Raw genomic sequence first — 20,231 nt, 5'->3', positions numbered from 1 at the left:
ATGATCAGTTGTCCCGCGTCCCACCCTGAGCTACGCTCAGACCAGCCCAACTACCCCAATATCGTGTCAATGAATCAGTAGCCTCAGCATAGACGACATTGGATTAATGCGCTTGGATTTACAAGGCATCTTCACCTTATAAGCTATCGCATACGAGCTTGGGGTGATGCCGCCGGCAATTTTAAGGCAGGCCAACCAAAAATAGAAACATCGGTAGCCAATTTCAACTTTTGGTTGCACCGTCACGGTAGACTGCTCCCCTAGTCAGACCATGATAAACACTGACCCCAAGTAGTTTTTCCCCCTACACTACCTGCGCAACAACATCAAGTTAATGATTTTAACGTCAGGACTACCAAATTCCAGTGTTCAGCGGAGAAACTAAGTGTGAGTGTTCCTGCCCAGTCAGGTGAAATGCTCCTTGTGTATTGAAATCACTCCTCTAGACCTATTTGATCAAATTACAACAATTGAATCATCTTGCTGGCGAATGTAGAACGATGCTCGTCAGAATTGAATGAATATAGGCACCGTTACTCCATCCGCAGGCGCCGGCGTGGATGCAATCCGCGAGAATGACGGGCAGCACAAATATGAAACATGCACCCTTCTAGTTGCAAGCTGGTGCCTGCTCCAGCGCAGGTGCCAGCTTTGAGGATCGCGAACTTGCAGACATCACTCTCTTCTGGATGGTGACCGCGATATGTCAAGTTCTCTGACTAAGGGCTATCTAGTGACTAGTCCTTTATTGACTTGTAGGGAGAGATCAAATCTTTTGTTGAGCTAGACTTTGACTTACTTGCGATCGACCAGGCAGCTGCCAGAACCCGGAGCCTTGATGAATTTTGGACTCTATGCGTTCGACGAGACAGGCTTCACTCAAGAGACACTTGGTTTATGCCCGAATGTGATGCACAATTCTGTGGCAGTCTCAAAATGGTACGATGACCAGTCATCCAGGCTTATCTGTATTCAGGACATATACGCTCTGGAACAACAACTCGCAACCATGGTGGTCGGACGAACGTTGCACCAAGCAAGAGACCAACGACTATGGAAAATTAAGCATGAGGCTCGTCGTGTATAATCAGACGTTTAAAAAACACATCGAAACCGTACTAAATGTGTTCGAATTGTAGATACACGACTGCAAGATCAATTTCGAATTCTGCCGCCAATCAGTGTTACTCTTCAGAACAGCGACATCGCAACCCCCATAAGCTTCTGCATCTCCCCTGGCTCCATGTTTACCTTACCCGTCGACTTGTACTCTCCCATTAAGCGCATTGCAGTTGCTGCAGCTGATTGCATAGCTATGGGTAGTGCGTCATTAGCGCAAGTGATAATATATCAGGCGCAAAAACTCACCTTGCGTCTTTCCTTGGCTGTCTCCCCCGCCCTTCTTGTCGAAGAGTTTACCTGCCTGGGCCATCGCCAGGGCAGCCTGCAGGATTGAGCATATCAACTCCAAAGATGGTAAAGAAACCTACGATCTTGCCCTGCATGCCACCACCTCCTGCAGAAGCCTGTGCTTTAGCAGCCGGCCCCTCGTCGTCAGACTCAGACTCAGGTTCCGCATTCTGTGGCCGCCCCTGAGGCTTCCCACCACTCGGTCTCCCACCCATGTCTGATGACTGCTGCGCACCGCCGGTAGATGGTGTCGCATGCGGAGCGTTCGCGTCGGTATGGAATCCACCCTGTGGTCTACCTCCCTGCTGCGGCCTGTTACCCGACTGGTTATTTGCAGCCGTGAGCTTCAGCGCCTCAATAGCGGCAGCTGCGCCAATAGCATCATTCGCCATTGGCTTGCCATCATGATCGGAACTACAAGAAATGACGCTCAATCTAGCTCGAATCAACAAGGAAAGAACATACCCATACGCCTGAGCGTGAGCAGAGAAATGGGATTTATAATTATCATCGTCGAACCCGTCTGAGGGTTGAGGCTGGTAGCGAGGTGGGTTAGGGGAGTCGTCATAAGCGTTTGCGTTATCTGGGGTGTGCGAGTATGTCTGTGCTGATTGACCTACTTCGCCATCAATTAAAGATAAGCGATGCTACTTGACCGTCTAATCATACCTGGCGGAGGCCCATTGTAATAATCACTCGCAGCACCTCGGCCCGATCCTCCTTGAGGAGAAGCATCGTATCCATGTGAAGGTCTAGTACCTGGAGGTGGCGGCCCAGGAGGTGGAGCATAACCTCCCGCTGGCGCATGAATGGATGATGCACCAGGAGGACCAGCAGGGGGTGCATACACGTTACTTCCATAACGTGGGTCCACCGATTCTGGGACAGAATACTGGTTGCGAGAAGGCTGAGCATATGCGCCGCTCTCATAGCCAGATGTGCGCTGTTCGTGAGGGACGGACTGCTGCTGGTATGATTCTTGGTAACCAGCGTTCTGAGGTGGTCTATTTGAATCGCCCATCATCAGCTCACATCATGATATGATCGCCACACAGATCAGATAAACTGACCTCTGTCGATCCCATTCTCCAAAGTCCTCAGGACCGATAACATTACCTCCCCTGCGGGATTGTTCGAACCCCGCGCCGCCGCCATCATGATGCATCATCCTCTTAAACTCTTCATCAGAGACGAAATCCGCCCTGTTGAACCCTCCAGACGGGGGTGCATACTGCTGCTGATCCGGGTCGCGGCGATGGTCTTCGAATCGTTCATGTCGACGCTCTTCTGAATGATCTCCGTGACGCCCATGTCCGAATCGACGCTCTTCGAGCGCTTCGCGGCGGTCCTGGAGACGCTCCCCGAATTGTTCGCGGCGATCTTGGAAACGTTCTTCTCGTCCCTCGCGTCGTCCGAATCCTTCGCGTTGGTGATGCTGAGAGCGATGATTGAGGTTTAGTAAGAAGATAGTTCATATAGAATCGACTTACCATGTTTTAGAGAATCTCAAGAGTATCAGAAGATGGAAATTGTGGAAAGGAGGATTCGATATCACCGCTAAATATACTATAGCCTGGCTGAGGCTGTTTTAGGGTATAGCCTGTAGTGCGTAGTGATGAGGGCTATGCTCCGTTTCAGTCTTATCTCGCTCTCAATGGAGTGCTCCATGACGGAAGCTATAAACATCCAAATCAATTAACATTGCTCCACAAATTTAAACAATTCCTGGTCAATACTGTAGATATATAACCAACTATAAGTCAATGATCGTGTACACTAATATCTCCGCAATTCTTGATCTGCCCCCCATGCGATGCGACCACACAAGGTCATGCCCTACCACTGTGACTTGAGCCATTCCGCCTGCAAGTTCCAATCCCCATCCCCACCCTGACCAACGTCTCCAAACACGCTCTCCCATTAATTACCAGATCCTCATCCCATTCTACTGTTCCCCGTTCGAATAAAACGACAATCGTCGAGCCCCCTGTGTTGATAACTTCATTCAGAAAACGAGTACACTGAATACAGAAAGAGACTGCGCACCAAAAGCAAAATATCCAAGCTCTTGACCGCGCTTGACATCCTCCCCTTCTTTAACAGTTATCTTGATACTCCCCACCATCATCGCACCAACACAAACCACCATGACTCGTCCAAACTGTGGACTATCAATAGGTACGATCTTCCTCACGTTTTCTCCATAGACATCTAATGCGCTCCGAATCGCTTGAGGCTAACCACGCCGCCACGCATCAGTCCCCACTCAATCAAAACAAAAGCAAAAGCACCCACGTTCACAGTATAATACTCCCCCTTCACATCCCTCATCTCCCCAATCCTCCCATCCACAGGAACATGGAACCGATGATAATCCTGAGGTGCGAGTCTGAAAATCGCCAGAGGCCCACCTACGTATCTCTCTGCCTCATCGCGGTACACATCGCCCAGTAATCTCGCAATACTGAACTCGCGGCCTTTGATCCAAAGCTTTGTAGCTTCGGAAACAGTTTCGAATACCATGAGGCGACAGTCGGCGGCACTGACAAGGCGGCGGGGGTCGTCTGGGCTTTCGGTGGGTCTGGCTGAGGGTTTGAGTTTACGGTAAAAGAAATCGTTAAAGGTTTCTGACAAACAAAAATCAGGTCAGCGGGGTATGCATAGCGGAAGTGGGAATCATACTGAAAGAACTGATCGGCTCTAAGATCTCATTGACTTGAAGCTTATGGAACTCGATGAAACTTGGGATATCGCGAGCAGATTCTGGTGAGTCGTATTTGGCACCTTGTTTGATGGATAACGACTTGAGAAGGCGACGAGCTAAAATAACTCGAGTTGGGAAGAACGACGGATATGAAGATGAATATGCGAACCTCGTGCACCTTCCATCCTTCCTCTGGCACCCTTATACAATAACCGGATGCCAAGCCGAACATACACTTGCATCTTCTCTTCCTGCAACTGCCCCGTCATACGATTCTGTACGATAATGTTCGCCGAGTTCTAAGAGATGCATCATCAGCACGACCTGACCAAGACAACACGACAGCTATGACCACTCACAGCTCCAATCCTATAATTCCCATTCGACACCTTCGAAATAACCTTCGTATACCACTTCCTCTGCGCCTGACTCGCAGTCACAAAATTCCCCACCACAATCCTATCCACCTTCGCCCAATCCTGACTAGCGCATATAGCCAGGTGCGTGATGATGTCCATCTCCGCTTTCGAGTTCAATCGTGGTCGATGGCACAACGGGCAATTCTTGATATTGATAACCCGCTCAAAGGTGTCTGAGGAAGACACTTGCGCTGAAGTTACATCGTCGGGGTCAGACGACGAGGTGGAGTCCTGCCTCGCGTTATTGGATCTAGACCCATCAGACGTCGATGCCGCAGGCGAATGTTCCGGGACACCAACGCTCAATAACGGCCTATCACTCGACTCCGTCACAAACGACTTTTCCACATCCGTAGGTGACTCATCCGCAAATATTGCGCTCAAGGGCGGACCTGAGAAATCCAGGCCGCCCAAGAACGGCCGTCCAAACGCTAGGTTTAATCCAAGTTCTTCTCCAGGCGTGATAGATTCTGATGCAGATGCACTACTATCTCTGTCCATGAAGGTGTCTATTGTGTCGATCCTCTTCTTCTCGCATGCTGGTCGTACGAGCTCTCGTTCTAGACATTGAATTGATTCTTCAAAGGTTAATTCGTCTTCTGCGGGTCGTTTGCGATAGCGAGTAAAGAAGGAGTCTATAGTCTGTGCAGAGAGTGTAGAGCCGAGAGAATCAAGCATAGATGTGAGCTCCACGTGCGATATGGCACCAGTATCATCCGTATCGTACTGCTTCAGATACTGTGCCCAGAACCGCTGACGAAGCTCGGCATAGGGCTGGAACTTTGCACTGTCACGAAAGTTAAAAGACGAAGATGGTAGACGATAAGACGAGCGCACCGGAAGGAAATAGTGGGATTATGCTTCGCCTCCCAAGCCATCTCTTTCGCCGTCGTCAGGGGCAAACAAAACTGCTTCACATCCTTTCCTTCTCCATTTCCTTCCGCGTTGTTCTCCCCGCACACATCTGCATACAATCCTGTCCGCGGATCGGGCTGTGGCGCGTCTCTGACTAGTTCGCCGACGTCCAACCATGCATCGCCCACATGGTCATTGCTCGATAGTTTATCCCAGTCCAGGACTGTCATTTGGACCTTGAATGACGTCTCGTATCGACGTACGTGGAAGAGGAGTTTCTCATCCCAGGTGGGGTTTAGAGAGTGCCGGATGATACGTGTACGAAAGATCTTTTTGGAGAAAGAGATCACTACGAAGGGGTCCATGTCAAAGCCGGTGCGGGTCACTGCAAAGCTGAGTCAACGCCGGAAGTAAACGACAATGAGTTCAAACGCACTGTTCTTCAGCTTAGGCAAATCAGCCGCGCCTTGTATCTCAAGCATCACGATCCCGACTATGTCGTTCGAGTTTGAGGCAGTAAAGTTGTAGTCCACCTTTTTGCTTGCCCAAGATTTTCGGAATATCTTTTTCTGTGTCGGATAGACGGCACTAGAAGGACCTGGAGATACGGGAGATGGGAGAGGAGTAATAGCACCCGCACTCATAGACCGTCGATGCAAGCGACCCGAGGGAGGCGTGTCGTAGGATGGTGAAGTGAGGAGATTGGGACGGCGAGGGAAAAGTTTTGGGAGTCTGCTTTTCGAAGAAGGCGTGGTGCTGGACATAGCAGGCGCAATTGTGATAGGCGTAGTGGTCGGAACAGGAGGTAACGGACGCGCAGTCTCAGGCTCCTGTTCCTCGGACTGGACAGGGGGAGTATCTGGGAAGGAAGATGAAGGCGCGGTAGATCGTAGGGTACCGGTATGGGACATGCTATCTCGGGTTCTCGGTGCTCGCGAGTCTGATCTGGTAGGAGAGATGGAGAGAGGTAAAGGTTGGAGAGGTGGAGGACGAGGCCTTCGTCTTCTTCTTCTCCTTCCTCTACAACATCGTCATCATCTTGGTCTTCTTCATCGGAACTGATTCCACCATCATCTTCATATGCTGGGCCTGTCAAATGAGATGGTAGAGTGCCGATGCCTTCTGTCTATGGGAGACGATTGAGTTAATCGGAAAAGGAAGAAGAAACGCGTAAGACGTACTGGAGGGGCAGAAACGAGACTCGGGCGGGATCGCTTTACGAGTTCAGCAAAGACTCGCTCAAAAGCCATTGGGGACTGTACACCAGGGGGTGCAACGAAACCGAGTTTGACTACTGCCATTCCAGATGCGTGCGTATTCGCACGTGTCGAAACTAGATTTACAGAGTGTGGCTACAAACTTTTATTAATACGAGGCCTGCGAGAACACAAGGGAGAACCCACCCGATTAGTTTCAGCTGCGAAACATAGACTATTGTTGCCGTCGCCATCGCCGTCCCGAAACCAGGACTCGAGGGTGAGTGCGACTTCTCCGACGTATTCCTTCTTCAACTTCAAGGTATCCTTGTCCCAGACGACTAGTTCGACGGACCCCAGCCTATCAGCAAGAGATAGATAGATAGGAAAGTCGAAGGTTGCATCTTTAGCAGCATAGACCGGATTAGGAGTGCGTTTGAGGACAGGAGTATGGTGTCGATTGTTGAGGAGGGAGACAACGACCAAACTATAATCACATGATAAGACAAGTCAGGGTCGTTGATAGGACTCGGAGTAGCAGATTCGGACTCACGGATTGAGGTCGCCCTCCTTTGCCTGTGAGCCATTTCGAGCCCTAGCGAGGCTCAGACAGCCAATGATTTGAACGCGAAGAAAGACGACTGGTTGTTCACCTGGGGAGGGAGAGTAGTGGTTTCGACCGCTACCACCAGTGACGGCCCGGAAAGCGGGCTGCGGATTTGAGGGCACGCCCAAGTTTTTGGGCTTTCTTGGGCACGGCCGGTGCCATATTGAGACAGTGCTAGTATTGACGAGTCCAACGACGACGTCGGACCAGCTGAAGAGGACGACCTGAACTTGAAACTCGGAGCAGTTCAGGGTTAATATAGAGGCCCGAGGACCTCCTGTGGCACAGCTAGAAGCTGTCAGTTACGAGAAATTCCTCTCCTAGGTGCCAGCGCTGTTGGACAGCCACGCTAAACAGCGCTGGTGGATGTTTCCAATGTGTTCCAAGTCGAACTAAGCGACAAGTCACAGTCAGAAAATTGGAATAAATGGAGATGAAAGAAATGTTAACGCGAGAAGCCAGCAGGCCCAAAGGGTTTAAGCAGCTTCAAGTTAAGCGTGATAATCAGGTGCCATACGAACGTCATGCCGCTAGTCAATATAAATGATCGTGGGTTTCGGCTCGTGCTCGTGCTTTCTTCCATCAATCACCGGTTGCTTATCACTTTCTGCTAATGGTTGTCACCAATATCAATAGCATTGGCAATGCCCACGCGCGCTCGACATAGCCCTACCGGTATTCTAATAAATGACAATAACCTCAAGCTTGGTTTTAAACGTAATATATGGGCCATCTACATTCGAAGCAAGTTGAACTCCTAGATCATCTCTGAATGTGGCCACTGTAACACTCAGGATATAGGCGACTGCAAGGAAAGCGAGGGAAGTTAGATGTAGCAGCCTGAGCAAATAGATCCTATCACCATCCATCCAAACATCCTGCAACAGCCCACTAATCTTCCTATCCGATACTACCTCAACGTAAAGCAGAGCCGTTTCAACCGTCGAGTGGTAGTACTTTGATTCATCGTCCCACTCCAAATTGGGATCACGTTGGACCGCTACCGTCACAGTAGATCGCTCTTTCACTACTCGTCCTAGACCCCGCCTATTCGTCACGGCCAGCGGGCTAAAGTCCATCATGATTCATACGCAACTTATAGTAGTCATGTCCCATCTTGTCCGCCAACAAAACTCGATTCCCACTGACATGAGTAATTGACACGTGTGCCGCTTTCCGCTCAACAACACGAACATGTCCAGGGCCCCAATCATTCCATGGTATCGGCGTTATTGCCGTCGCTTCGTCGATGTCAAAGAAAATCTTCGTGGAGATGAGGCAGATCGTTCGTTTATCAATCGATGAGGTAAGGCATAGCAGTCTATGTTCAGGGTCTGAGGTGTACATCGACTGAGCTTGCGTCCGCAGCTGTGAGCCATGCAGAGCCGGAAGGTAATGTTCTGTGTCCACCAACGGGAAAAGCAACAGGAAAGATGCCAGCAATCGTGGTGTCTCGGGCATATCCTTGATCGAATACAACTTCAAATCATCGGCGACAACGAGCAACCTGTCGTTTCCGAGAAAACAAAAACTAGTGGGGGTGAGAAATGTATTTTGCATGCTGCCGTTGAGGACACTCTAAATTCAAAATCAACTGTCGATTCTTCGTCAAATTCTGATTTAAGCATGAAGACTCACGCTTGATGTTGTCGAGTGCTGCCAGTCCCAAATTTGCAGCTGCCACACACGGTCACTGGCAAAAGGCCATGAAGTCTCAACTCCACCAGTGTAAAATTCACGCCATACAGCAATATGCCTCCCATAGCACTGGAGCTTCGATTGCCACTCAGATCCAGGCAACTCCAGAACTAGCGCTGGTCCGGCAGCGTGAGGGTGGACGCAACCATCATCCAGAGTTGCTAAGTAAATGTAGGTCATCTCGTAAACAGTATACATGATGGCGAATAAATTTTGTGCCGGGTCCATCAATACAATCCGCCTCTCCGCCCCATGAAATGGACATAACGTTCTGGATGACCAGTGGTGTTCGATTGTTCGTTGTGAGAGTTTGGATGGTATTGAGCTGATGGTGATCAAGTTGTTACGGGGATTCCACACGTACAGATGTTCACCACCAGTGACGTATTTTTGCCTGTCAGCAAGCGATGTTGATGGGATAACTGTTTGGAAAGCATAGACATCAAACTTGAGCCATGCGTAGGCTTGATCCCTCAAGCCTCAGGCGTTGTAAGTGCTTGGAAAATTGAAATAGGGGTACGTTCGAGCGTGCTGGAGATGCCGGGGAGCAAGCATTGGCCGCTGAGTTCGACGATGTACTGGAGCTCTGAAGAGGACATGTATATCTGGTGAAGGGCCTTACATACCTGCGAGAACTAGTGACTCAGCATAGGATTCCGTCTAGGACAACGGCGACAACCCACGGATGTGCAACGAAGAATATCTCTGCAAGAAAGGAAACCTAAAACGTGAACCCAAAGTTCGTCCGCAAGAAACGAGAGTGCTGATTGAGGTTTTATTTCGTGGTCCATTCTCTTGACAAGGCGGTCAACGTTTCGTCCCGATGAGTGAGTGGGAGGTTATCGAAAAGTTGCAAGGCGTAAATTTCCAATTGAGCCAGCACCCCTAAATCGGCTTGAGTACTGGTACTTGCGCGCGCTATAGGGGGAGAACGCTCGGACCCTCGAGAATAATCTGAGTCCAAGCGATTCTAACAAGCTTAAGAGTCACCTCAAGTGATAACATTCTGCAGTGAATCATCAATACTATGTTGCTATAACACTAAATGACGTCGGTAGAGTACATAATAAATTAATAAAGGAAAGTGGAAAGTTCTAGCAAAACAGAACAGCGTCAGTCAAGTCCGTAACAAAGGACAGTGAAAGGTTCTAAAACAACCTCATCCAAGCGCGACCCATCCACACAACTCCATTTTTTCACTGATCTCCGTCGGCATCCTCAACACGCTCTCCTTATGCAGCTCATTGATATCACATTTCTCCGAACACAGCACAAACCGCCCAAGCCCTCCCTCTCGTCCGGCATATATACACACAGTCGGCGGTCGCTGCGCACGGAAATAGTACATCGTCGACGAGCACGTGTCGATGAGCGTATAGATGTGTCCCGCATCGGGTCCACTATCCGCTAGTTTGGCATAGTCGTATTGTCTGAACGAACCTCCCCGGTCTAAGCCTCGCTCTGGAATCGAGAACTGTGATCCGCTCGGCGTGAAATACATTCTTGGGAAGTGTCCTCTGGCGGCGCCACCGTACAAGTGGCTCTCTACCTCTTTGATGCTCACGACCCCTTTCACTCCGATGAGCCATGGTTGTGCGCTGACAATACGCCCAGATTGACTGAATACGAATAGCCGAGGGGAAACGATGAGGAGCACCAATCCGATTACGGTGAGCGCGATGCCTCCCACCCGGTTGATCATAAGAATAGCTAGCCCGATGATAAGAGTTGGCCATGAGAGATACGGAATGAAGCCGATGATGGTTCTCCTCAATGAATCTGTGGTCTCAAACGCAACCTCCGGGAAATCTTTCCATCTGATGGATGCCGACCGACACCCATCAACTACAAGAGCTCCATTGTCCGTAACACCAGCGACCTGGATCTCCGGTAAGATATCCCAAAGGTTGGCACGGTAGATATCATCGTCAGAGTACCAACACGCTGTCTTGGTGATGGTCGAGGGCAGCATGGATACCATGCGCTCAGCGATACGGTCATTGTCGTTGGCCATTGAAAGCCTCACAAGAGCGCGCAAATCGTCTTCTGAGCGGTTTGGCTGAATCCGGTGCTCAAAAAAGCCCATCAGCGCATACACACGCTCGGCCTTGTACGCCCCACTCAGGACGGTGACAGACTTCTCGGAGTCGCCTATCATATCCAACTTTGGTGGGGGAGGAGTAACACCTGGTGCTAGAGCTGCCGTACCGCGCCGCCATATAGCTGATTTCAACAACGTCAACCGCTCCAACCTCTCAAGTGGATCCTTCCCGCTGTAGGCATTGACGATAGCTTGTTCGATGTCGTAGTTTGTGTAGGCCAGGTTGGCCAGCTCAAACAACGACAATGGTGTGACTGTTTCCCGATCTCGGAACTTGTAACAAAGGCGAGAGCTCAGGAGGGCTTCGGGCATAGTCCATACCCGTTCGCCCCAACCTTTCCAGCACTCCTTCTCCCCAGACGCAGATTTGCCGAGCATGATCAAAGTTATAGCTGCTCCACGGTAGACGTCCGCCATGCAGTACAAATCCCGATTCTTCTCTGACGGCGTCTCTCCTACACACTCCAGGTCGAGCCAATATGCATCGTATTTTTGTTCGAGCACCGTTGCACGAACTTCTTCTATGAACTGAGCTTTTTCTATCTCCTGATCTGGGCCTCGAGTGAAGGCATCAACGGCGCGGTAAGAAATGGCGATGAATTTTGTACGGATGATGGTATCGCGATCTGCACATGAGACCCACTCATTACAGATCGGGTCGCGGATAATAAGAACTCGAGGATAAAGGGTATGTGTAGGGATATCCATCTCGCCCTCCTCGATAATGCGCGAAGAATGTTCCATGGGCGAACGAGCTGCCCATAGCTGACCCTGGAACCCGCGGACATACGGTTTGTAGTATCCAGTGTTATATAGGTCCGTGTCCTCCCCGGTGTCATCTGCCAAGTCGATGGGGGCGAAAAGCTGTGCGAGCAGCCAGATGACTGACCAGAGGAGCTTCAACGTAAACAACAACCATACGCCTATCCATTTAAAAATGATCCACCCTCGTATGGGGGAATTGGATAGCAGCCATATAGCGATTTTGCTTGCTTGATTGGTGTGGTTGCTGATGGGGACTTCTAATTTACCGAAGGGAGAGACGGCTTGCACGACGAGCTTTCGACAGATCCCACTAGTAGGGCTGACATATCGCTGCTCTAGACCGTGCGTTTTTGGATTACCCAGGTCGTCGTAGCAAGTGATGGTCACGGCTTCGTTTTGTGTGACTGGGAGCTGCCCGGGCCAGAGTCGCATCTTGGCTGATTCTGTTGAAATCGTCAAATGAAGATGAAAAACCAGCAGGACTTTCGAGTTGTCTGGACTTACGGTGAGCAGAGGGACACAAGGGGGATGTTACTTGATATTACTTCACAGGGACACTAGTACCTTTATATTACGCTTATGCGTGCCATAAGCCTTAGCTTAGTACGGCTCAAGTCGTCAGGAGCTTAGCTGATCCATCCCCTCATTGGACGAATCGATAAGGTTTTCCCTGCAGGGACACAATTCGTGCACAGCCAAAACTATTGAACCCCGTCGCTTATGCCGAAGGTTTAGAAAGTGCTTACAAACGTACGTGCTATATAACCTGTTATAGCCGCTTATAAAGCATAATACATCATGGCATCTGATGCCATCAATAATCGATTGGTTGCGCAAAGATGATCATGGAGGTTTACGGTAGCGATGCCTTCTGATGCACTATCGTGACGGAGGCTGTGAACTCGTACCTGATCTGTGGGTAAAAACAATTAAACGGTTCAAATGTCTCTGAACGTCACGTAGAAAGTTGGCCTTTGACAGAAAGACGTTATGCCTGGTGATTCAAGACTCATCTGCTACAAGAAGAACGGCATATCGATGAGACAGATGCCTAAAGAGCGCTTGGCGCCTAGCCACAGTGTCATTTAAAGTTCTGCAAGGGCTTCTAGGTCAGAATTTCAGCGCAGCTTAGAATTGCTAACCTGATGCCTGACTGTCCCCAGTGGACGTGGCACTAAGAACACGCGTTGACTGGCCGCACGGCAAACATTGAGTGCATACGTAATGACTTGAATTAGAAATTCTACTTCGTGAGTAAAAATAACCAAAGGTGCGGTGTGCTAACCTGTGCTGGCTTAATCCAAACTATAGTTATCATAGTAATGATGCTCATCGTAGGTCCTGAATGAACTCTATCATTATCTCCACAGCTGATTGAATCAAATGGCAAACATTCTTTAGCTCAGCGCTCAGGCCTCAGGTTTCAAGCTCTACATAGCATCATCGCGTAAGGACACGGCGATTGATCGCACCCAGTGAGGTCGTTAGCTTCCAGGCTTCCAGCCATAAACAGGTCAAAGATACTTTGGCGGCGATACCCTCACGCAGGCGGAGGTACAAATCAAAAGACTTTTGCCAAGATATTCTATGTGGTACATCCGTGGGTTATGATTTTGTTGTCGTTGTTCTAATGGGCTTTCATAGTACTGACAATCTTGCAGTTCTTCGCCAGACGTACATGTCTTCCTCCGAGCTTCAGTACATCATCAAACTCAGCGGCCGGCAACTACTTCCTGTCCCCAACGTGAATCGTGGTTGATCACACTTCTATTTCCAAGCGCCTACAACTTTCGAGGAATAAAGCCCACGCGGGGTTCAAGTTCAACTTCCATTCTTTCGAACAGGTTTCTTTATCGGAGGAATTGTCCTCTGCGCACACATTTGTTGCCGATGAGCATCTCTGTTCGTGGAAAGTTGATGAAGACTCGACCGTGATTATCTTGATACTATCAACTCATCGAAGATGGAATAGGCGACTCTCTTGCACTTCCTGCAGGAACGACGATCACGCCCGTCAAGTCTTCTGGGTTGCCCTCATTGACAGGATGACCATGATCAGGCTCAGATCTTCGCGTCCTGTGCTGACAGCTCTTAATTGCCTTACCGATGATGTAACGTTGTATCATAATTGAATGGTCTTGCAATGCTATCTATCTCTCCCGCCCGAACATCATTTCCATTGATACAGACTCAGTTACCAATGTTTTGGCACGAGCTGAGATGTCGTTTTGGGGGTGCAATTTCGGCGGCATCATGGCCTTGGCAGCTTGGCTTGAGTATTTTTCTACCAGGCCCAAGCAAGGGTTTTCAGGCGCGACACGTCAGTAATGTAATGCCACTGTCACTGGTGTTACGCTGCCTCCAGGTCGGATCACTTGAAAGTGTCCTACACGGTGTGCGGAAGAGCATGATATCTGAAAAACGCAATTCACCCACTTCTTTCGAGGGAAAATAAATTCTAGATGTCTCCGGTCTCGTTCATTGCCGTCTGACATTGATACTGGAGGTTGTACAAAGTATGCACTGTGAATTGCGAGACCTGCAACTTGGTGCAAGCATACTCCCGCGAAGTCACAGTTCTGGGGCATTTGGACTGCCAATCTCTGTCGGAAGAACATCCTGCCCAACATGTGCTACTAGTCAAAGGCAACACACGCTTGACAGCACATGCTTGGAACATAGTCTCCCATAGTCAGATTTCTAGGCTCTGGTCGAATGAAAATGGGATCCTCAACCAATGATCTCCATAAGTACCTAGCTAATCATCAACTAGTTGATACCGCACCGGTCTGTAAGTCAGACTGGACGTCGATGACCTCAAGTTTTTCTATAAAGCTCAGTGATCTGAAGATCATATAAATCCTATCCTTGTCGATCCACATGTCCCTCAACAGTGAATCGGTAGTGAACTTTCTCTTCGAAAATACGACTTGGACGTAAGGCAGGGATGTTGTCAAGCTCTCTCCACGTGTGCCAAATTCATCGGCACTCATGTATGTCGTGGACGGCTCTTTCACCACTCGTCCTAGACCCCGCCTGTTTGTCACAGCTAGCGGGCTAAAGTCCAATAGTTGTAATATAAAGTTAATGTTGTGCGTGTCGACAGGGAGTGTCTGCAAGACGCGGTTTCCGTTGATGTGAATTTTGAAATGGAACGGGTACCGAAAGATACGAGTATTTGAGGGGCCCCAATGTTGCCATGGTATTGGAATTGCTGCTGCCGTTTCATTGAGGTCGAAGAAAATCCTCGTGGAAATGATGAAGATTTGAGTACTAAATTGAGCAAAAGCCACAGTAAGGCATATGAGTCGATGTGTAGGGTCTGAGGTGCACATCGTCGCTTGGGCTTGCATATGCAGCTGTGAGCCATACCCGATATCGTCTATCAGAGGGAGGCACCATAACTTCAATGGGATGGGCATCAGGAAGCACGCCAGTAATTCCGGCGTCTGGGACATGTCCTCAATTGAATAGATATTCAAGTTATCGGTTATAACCAGCAATCGATTGTTCCCGAGGAAACAAAATTCGACCGGGTCGATGGATCCGTTGGGTATTGCACCGCTGAGGATGCTCTAAATTCAGAATCAACCGTCAAGTCTTTCAACTATTTTAAAACAAAAGCTCACACTGCATGTTGTCGAGTACTTCCAGTCCCAAATCTGCAGCTGCCACACCTTGTCCAATGAAGTCCGATTTTCATCGTTCGAGCGATGCGACAAAGCGATATGCCTCCCAAAACCTTTGAGCCTTACGAATGTCATATCAAAGGAGTTTTCCGAGTCGTCCGACAGAAACAGTTTCTCTCCAGCAGCCTGAGGGTGAACACCATCACCATTTAGGGCTCCAAGGTTAATATAGACTGTCTTGTGATCCACGGCATAGGCGACAGCAATTAGGTTTTGTGCTGGATCCATAAACACATCAAGGTTGTGTGAGTGTGGAGCCGAACACAACGTTCCTGGGAGCCAGTTTCGCCGGATTGACTGTTGCGAGGGCTTTGAAAGTACTGGAAAGATCATGGCCGTATCTTCTGGTGGATTCCAGAAGCAGAAATGCCCACCAGCAACAATCTTGTCTCGAGATCCCCGGGACCTTGTTACGGGGACCATTTTTAAAGGGTGGGTGTCAACCTTGAACCATGCGTGAGCTTTGTCTCTCAAAAGCTGCAGATGCTTAGAAATAGGTATGCTATGATCCGTGTTGGAGATCAACCGTTGTCCACCTATTTCAACGATGTACTGAAGTTCGGAGGAGGACAAGTACGTTTGGCGAAGGGTCCTACATACCTGCAAGGGGATCGTCAGAACAGCAGTCTATCCAGATCATAGATCAATGATAACATGAATGAGTGGTGACTCACAGATGTACACTGAAGAATATCTCGGTAAGGAAGGAAACTCAGAATGTAAGACAGGAGTTCTTCAGCAAGAGACAGGAATTGCTTCATCTCGTTATACTAGTGACACTTGAAACTTGAGCTTGAAGCTAGCGCTTGAAGGCGCATGTGCCAAGTGTCCTAGCCTACAATTACATAATATCGTCTCTAATGGTGCAACTCCACAACCACTCAGACGCTCGTCTCAAGCTATTCGTACTGATCTCTGAACGTTTGAACAACAAGGTTCACTCGAGTGTGCGTATCTGGTAATGAATGTCCCGTTTCCGACGGACGTCCGTTGTATGGTACATAGTGTGAGTGAAACCCGGTTTCTCCAGATCCCGTCAGCATGAGTTCTTTTCTACCGATGTAGGACCTGTGCTGGAATGTCCTCGTCGATATAACCCTGGTCCATTTCCAGCTGGCGCCTCTCCTTCGCTTAAACAGTTGATCACGTGGGTCGCGACGAACTGAAAATTTGAAATTATCCTACCTATGATTTCCCAAATGATAATTCGTCACTCATATCGGATGACAGGCCTGCCCAAACCTACAAAATCAATGAAGCCCAATTAGCAGGCTTCATGCATCATGTCTACGCAGATCAATGACATTAAAACGTGCATTATTCAATCTCGATGCAATGAACGGATGGAGCAACCAATGTCGGTCCATCTGTATCCGCGTGTCTATGTCAACCAAAATGCATGCGGTGGGGTATTATAAAGTCTGATGAAATAACTGACCGCCCAGAGAAATGCGGTATGCGAATGTGAATGCACACACCCTCTCCCCGTCAACAGTGATACCGTACCGTCTTACGACAAGACGCCATTGCGAACACCACAACCAACAAGTCCAGCGCTAAGTGATACACCCATGGTGGCAGCACCACCAGTTTTAGCTGGTGATGCGCCAGAATTGGTGCCGCTCGCTGTTGACTTTGCTCCACTTGCACCTGAACTCGCGGTCGCGCCTGATGGCGTCGGCTGACCGGTGTACAGTGCCGTGCTTGCGTACGTCACGCAGTTCGAGCTCGGAGCAGGTGTGGCAGTGTAAGGTACGGTGGTGATCGGACCAAGAGATTCAGCGGGTTGGAAATAGGTCGAGGTAGCGCCGTTGGTAGTGTAGACACCGACGGGGGACATGTCGTCACCATCGCAGACCTCGAAAACACCCTTCTGTGCGTTGTTGGGTGCATTGTATGCGCACCCAAGACGGTCATAGATGTTTTGGCAGAGGGCCTGTTGGTTCTGGCCGGCGGGATCGCAGACTTTCATACAGAAACCGTCGCCACCCATGAAGCTGACAGGGAGATGAGACACGTGGACAAGAGGCTGGGAAAAACTCACTTTGTCCAGTCAATAACCTGTTGGTACGAGTCATTGTTACCACCGTTGCTGGGGAACGCGTTGGAGTACATGAGACCGCCAAGAGGATTACCGCGCTGCAAGTCACGTTGAGACTTCATCCATGGGAAGTGTCACAGTAATTACTAGCTCACCAAATCAGCACCGTGAGGGTCCAACTCGCCTCCGTAGTCATTAGCAGCAATGTTGACCTGGGTCTGGTCAATAAAACCGGCAATTTGGATGTAGTTGGGGGTCTTGATGAGCTGTACGCCTTGGAAGAGCACCGGCGGGGATGAGACGAGTACCGTGTCCTGGACTTTGTGCACCAGGCGACTTCCTGACCTTCGGTGTCACCGATGGTGGAGTTGGGCTGTGGGGGAGCCCAGAGGCAGAAGTCTGTATGATTTTAGAAACCGTGAATAAATTAAAAGACAGCGGAACTGACCGTCTATGTGGTTCACGAACGAGGTTTGACACAAGGAATTCTGGTTCTCAGTTGTGGAGTTGCAAATATTGTAACCGGTTTGGGGACCACGAAGAGCATGCGGTATTATAGTCGACTTGGTAAGGCTAATATACGATGAGTATCATTCTATTGCGTGCCGCTGCATACTGCAAGCACACTCACGATACCAGATGGGTAGGCATAATGCTTATCAACGAGAGGAGTGGGGTCAGCAGGGTCAGGCTGAGCGTGGACAAAGGTAATGGCCGCAACAGCAAGGAGGGCAGATGAAAGAGCGGATGGAGACATGGTCTGGCCGATAATGATCAAGGACTAATTTAGATGATGAGCGCTAGAGAGACAAAGAGAGTTGACTTTTTTTGATGCGATCACATTCTCCCTCAAATAGGTTTCGGCTATTCCCCGAGGTGCACTGACCACCCCACCACGTGATAATAACACGTCGCGTTTAAACCCCGACGCGACTACGTTTAAAGATCGATAACCCTCAAATCAATCAACAAAATTCACCCTCATCCTAACCATCATGGCAAAATCAGCAACAGGTCAGTTCAACGCGTCTTTTAGTTTAAACATACACTCATCGTCGTAAAGAATCAACCACAAAGGCTGCAACGAAACGCGCCAACACCAAGACCTCCAAGGCTGGTTCGTCGTCCCTTTATATTTTCTCTTCATCGTACTCACTTTGTCACAGACAAGGAGGACAAACCAAAGCGCGCACCAAGTGCATACAACCTCTTCGTACAAGCTCACATGAAAGAGTGGAAGGAGGCACATCCCGGCGCACCCATCAAAGAAGCCATGGCCGAGGTGCGTATATGCGCATATATGCGTTCCTTTCATGTCTGATACACCTCCAAGATCGCAGGAATGTGGCGGGAAGCACCTGAGAACCCAAATCGTGGCAAGGAGCCAAAGCCTAGGAAGCCAAAGGCTGCGGCTGGCGCACCTAAAGCTAGCCGCAAGAAGAAGCAAACCCCACCACCATCAAGTGACGCCGAGAATACCGGTGACGTCAGCGACGATTAGTGCATCATGTATGTTTGCTTCTTTCACGCCGTTGTCTTGACTGACGTCTGCAGTCTTTTGCTTCCCTTCCGTTGCTCCTGACATTATATTTCTCCGTAATCATTCAGTTCACTGTACTCTTTCGCATCCTCCTCGAGTTATAGAGCCGTGTGTATGCTACATTGCAGCTATTTATTCAGATAGACGTGGCCGAATACATATAGCCCCTCTACCGTCATACCTTTCGAAAGTCTGGCCATATCTGTCTGGCCACGTGATGACAATTGATGCACCACCTCCGACTGATCTTGCCCTTCGGCGTCTCCCCTCGCGACAAGGTCTGGACTTACTGGTTACGCGTTTGTGTCGGTCAGACATTCTATCAAGCCTGAGGGATCTACGTCTCCGATGACAATCCCAATCATGGATGATATCGGTTAATGCTGTAACTCGTGCAACTTTCTAGTGCTACAAACAGCCCACTTTACGGTGAATGTCAGCTCCTTACGTGCGCGCCGACCGTAGTGTCCTTTGTGGATGCAATGATAAACCTCAAGTAATTTGATGAATGTGAGTACTGCCCGAACATGTGTCAAAGACATTCCACTCGTTTATAAGTGTCGACTCCGTCTAACTACTCGTGTTTTGCAGCCTGTCATGCTCCAGCTTGCAATTGGTCGTCCGCCTTCTTCCCCTACATCAGTTGAGAAAAATGGACTGAATCTAATTCAGTCGCGCGTTAACTGTCTTCCTTCTAGCCAGACTATAGGCAACGTCTTGGACCAGTATGGTTGGCAAGTCGCGGATCAATGAACCATGGCAAGATGGCCGAGCGGTCTATGGCGTGTGACTCAAGCGAAAGCTTGCCTGAGAGCAGGTTTCTCATCCTCGTAAGAGGGCGTGGGTTCAAATCCCACTCTTGTCATAATTTTATCTTGGCTCGTCTTTATTTTTGTTGTCCAGACCAATTGCAAGTCAAGGTCGAACAAGAACAACGTGCATGAATCCACGAAGACAAGGAATGCGTGAGATGAAATCTGGATCGCCGTTAGGCCCTGAGTCCACTTGAACTTGAACTCGTGCTCACCGACTGAAGTCTCCAACCTAATTAAATGATCATACGCTGATTTCACTTACCGTGATCCCAAATTCTAAAAGTCAATGTGCCTTAATTAGACGCAGTGTGGTAGGCACCCACTACTGTCTACCACAACACGCCTGGCATGTCAACAATATTTGTGTGGGCAGTCTCGGTGATCAAGTTGT

The 20,231-nt window shown here is 49.3% G+C and overlaps 7 protein-coding genes and 1 non-coding gene across 8 annotated transcripts; 2 read left to right on the top strand and 6 right to left on the bottom strand.

Annotated features, from left to right (window-relative positions):
- Positions 1 to 912: 912 nt before the first annotated feature.
- Positions 913 to 3,073, bottom strand: F5891DRAFT_1011070 (uncharacterized protein). The gene is made up of 6 exons (XM_041360652.1): positions 2,901 to 3,073; positions 2,481 to 2,845; positions 2,080 to 2,414; positions 1,491 to 2,026; positions 1,369 to 1,444; positions 913 to 1,313 (listed from the first exon to the last, which is right to left on the bottom strand). The coding sequence occupies exons 1-6, from the start codon at positions 2,901 to 2,903 to the stop codon at positions 1,192 to 1,194; spliced, it is 1,437 nt and encodes a 478-aa protein (XP_041230708.1). The 5' UTR covers positions 2,904 to 3,073; the 3' UTR covers positions 913 to 1,191.
- A 16-nt stretch (positions 3,074 to 3,089) lies between these two features.
- F5891DRAFT_1011058 (phosphatidylserine decarboxylase-domain-containing protein) lies at positions 3,090 to 7,705 on the bottom strand. Its single transcript, XM_041360651.1, has 13 exons — positions 7,281 to 7,705; positions 7,138 to 7,237; positions 6,792 to 7,071; positions 6,570 to 6,740; positions 6,287 to 6,514; positions 5,825 to 6,230; positions 5,371 to 5,773; positions 4,474 to 5,320; positions 4,284 to 4,413; positions 4,093 to 4,230; positions 3,706 to 4,037; positions 3,457 to 3,646; positions 3,090 to 3,397 (listed from the first exon to the last, which is right to left on the bottom strand). The coding sequence occupies exons 1-13, from the start codon at positions 7,351 to 7,353 to the stop codon at positions 3,240 to 3,242; spliced, it is 3,456 nt and encodes a 1,151-aa protein (XP_041230707.1). The 5' UTR covers positions 7,354 to 7,705; the 3' UTR covers positions 3,090 to 3,239.
- A 297-nt stretch (positions 7,706 to 8,002) lies between these two features.
- F5891DRAFT_1011050 (uncharacterized protein) lies at positions 8,003 to 9,825 on the bottom strand. Its single transcript, XM_041360650.1, has 4 exons — positions 9,573 to 9,825; positions 9,410 to 9,524; positions 8,830 to 9,368; positions 8,003 to 8,769 (listed from the first exon to the last, which is right to left on the bottom strand). Exons 1-4 carry the CDS (start codon positions 9,678 to 9,680, stop codon positions 8,260 to 8,262), a joined length of 1,272 nt encoding a protein of 423 aa, XP_041230706.1. The 5' UTR covers positions 9,681 to 9,825; the 3' UTR covers positions 8,003 to 8,259.
- Positions 9,826 to 9,893: 68 nt separating this feature from the next.
- F5891DRAFT_1011047 (uncharacterized protein) lies at positions 9,894 to 12,528 on the bottom strand. The gene is made up of 2 exons (XM_041360649.1): positions 12,260 to 12,528; positions 9,894 to 12,198 (listed from the first exon to the last, which is right to left on the bottom strand). Exon 2 carries the CDS (start codon positions 12,185 to 12,187, stop codon positions 10,049 to 10,051), a length of 2,139 nt encoding a protein of 712 aa, XP_041230705.1. The 5' UTR covers positions 12,188 to 12,198; positions 12,260 to 12,528; the 3' UTR covers positions 9,894 to 10,048.
- A 1,885-nt stretch (positions 12,529 to 14,413) lies between these two features.
- On the bottom strand, positions 14,414 to 16,362 carry F5891DRAFT_725826 (uncharacterized protein). Its single transcript, XM_041372974.1, has 3 exons — positions 16,119 to 16,362; positions 15,385 to 16,044; positions 14,414 to 15,330 (listed from the first exon to the last, which is right to left on the bottom strand). Exons 1-3 carry the CDS (start codon positions 16,203 to 16,205, stop codon positions 14,521 to 14,523), a joined length of 1,557 nt encoding a protein of 518 aa, XP_041230704.1. The 5' UTR covers positions 16,206 to 16,362; the 3' UTR covers positions 14,414 to 14,520.
- A 561-nt stretch (positions 16,363 to 16,923) lies between these two features.
- F5891DRAFT_1255642 (uncharacterized protein) lies at positions 16,924 to 18,242 on the bottom strand (the record flags this gene model as incomplete). Its single annotated transcript, XM_041369994.1, has 6 exons — positions 16,924 to 17,441; positions 17,489 to 17,583; positions 17,641 to 17,804; positions 17,831 to 17,884; positions 17,934 to 18,048; positions 18,117 to 18,242. The coding sequence occupies 6 exons, from the start codon at positions 18,240 to 18,242 to the stop codon at positions 16,955 to 16,957; spliced, it is 1,041 nt and encodes a 346-aa protein (XP_041230703.1). The 3' UTR covers positions 16,924 to 16,954.
- Positions 18,243 to 18,413: 171 nt separating this feature from the next.
- On the top strand, positions 18,414 to 19,330 carry F5891DRAFT_1011036 (uncharacterized protein). Its single transcript, XM_041360648.1, has 4 exons — positions 18,414 to 18,499; positions 18,549 to 18,602; positions 18,652 to 18,767; positions 18,819 to 19,330. Exons 1-4 carry the CDS (start codon positions 18,481 to 18,483, stop codon positions 18,984 to 18,986), a joined length of 357 nt encoding a protein of 118 aa, XP_041230702.1. The 5' UTR covers positions 18,414 to 18,480; the 3' UTR covers positions 18,987 to 19,330.
- Positions 19,331 to 19,783: 453 nt separating this feature from the next.
- Positions 19,784 to 19,890, top strand: F5891DRAFT_t38. The gene has a single exon. It is a non-coding gene; the product is annotated as a tRNA-Leu (tRNA).
- The last annotated feature ends 341 nt before the right edge of the window (positions 19,891 to 20,231 follow it).

The sequence above is a fragment of the Suillus fuscotomentosus genome (assembly GCF_016647785.1).
Source record: "Suillus fuscotomentosus strain FC203 chromosome Unknown F5891scaffold_8, whole genome shotgun sequence".
Classification (NCBI taxonomy): domain Eukaryota; kingdom Fungi; phylum Basidiomycota; class Agaricomycetes; order Boletales; family Suillaceae; genus Suillus; species Suillus fuscotomentosus.
This window is presented reverse-complemented; position numbering and strand designations above follow the sequence as displayed.

What these genes read in the sequence shown, in the direction of transcription:
- F5891DRAFT_1011050 (XM_041360650.1), bottom strand. Translation starts at nt 9,680, where the DNA reads ATGGACCACGAAATAAAACCTCAATCAGCACTCTCGTTTCTTGCGGAC. An exon ending in CATCTCCAGCACGCTCGAAC is followed by an intron (nt 9,369 to 9,409) that starts GTACCCCTATTT and finishes ACAACGCCTGAG; the next exon opens with GCTTGAGGGATCAAGCCTAC. An exon ending in AGCACTCGACAACATCAAGC is followed by an intron (nt 8,770 to 8,829) that starts GTGAGTCTTCAT and finishes TTTTGAATTTAG; the next exon opens with AGTGTCCTCAACGGCAGCAT.
- F5891DRAFT_725826 (XM_041372974.1), bottom strand. Translation starts at nt 16,205, where the DNA reads ATGAAGCAATTCCTGTCTCTTGCTGAAGAACTCCTGTCTTACATTCTG. An exon ending in ATATTCTTCAGTGTACATCT is followed by an intron (nt 16,045 to 16,118) that starts GTGAGTCACCAC and finishes ATCCCCTTGCAG; the next exon opens with GTATGTAGGACCCTTCGCCA. An exon ending in AGTACTCGACAACATGCAGT is followed by an intron (nt 15,331 to 15,384) that starts GTGAGCTTTTGT and finishes TTCTGAATTTAG; the next exon opens with AGCATCCTCAGCGGTGCAAT.
- F5891DRAFT_1011070 (XM_041360652.1), bottom strand. An exon ending in GGAGAATGGGATCGACAGAG is followed by an intron (nt 2,415 to 2,480) that starts GTCAGTTTATCT and finishes CGATTCAAATAG; the next exon opens with ACCACCTCAGAACGCTGGTT. An exon ending in TTACAATGGGCCTCCGCCAG is followed by an intron (nt 2,027 to 2,079) that starts GTATGATTAGAC and finishes ATGGCGAAGTAG; the next exon opens with GTCAATCAGCACAGACATAC.
- F5891DRAFT_1011036 (XM_041360648.1), top strand. An exon ending in CACCAAGACCTCCAAGGCTG is followed by an intron (nt 18,603 to 18,651) that starts GTTCGTCGTCCC and finishes ACTTTGTCACAG; the next exon opens with ACAAGGAGGACAAACCAAAG. An exon ending in TCAAAGAAGCCATGGCCGAG is followed by an intron (nt 18,768 to 18,818) that starts GTGCGTATATGC and finishes TACACCTCCAAG; the next exon opens with ATCGCAGGAATGTGGCGGGA.
- F5891DRAFT_1011047 (XM_041360649.1), bottom strand. Translation starts at nt 12,187, where the DNA reads ATGCGACTCTGGCCCGGGCAGCTCCCAGTCACACAAAACGAAGCCGTG.
- F5891DRAFT_1011058 (XM_041360651.1), bottom strand. Translation starts at nt 7,353, where the DNA reads ATGGCACCGGCCGTGCCCAAGAAAGCCCAAAAACTTGGGCGTGCCCTC. An exon ending in CGCAGCCCGCTTTCCGGGCC is followed by an intron (nt 7,238 to 7,280) that starts GTCACTGGTGGT and finishes CTCCCTCCCCAG; the next exon opens with GTGAACAACCAGTCGTCTTT. An exon ending in AGATAGCATGTCCCATACCG is followed by an intron (nt 6,231 to 6,286) that starts GTACCCTACGAT and finishes CCCCCTGTCCAG; the next exon opens with TCCGAGGAACAGGAGCCTGA.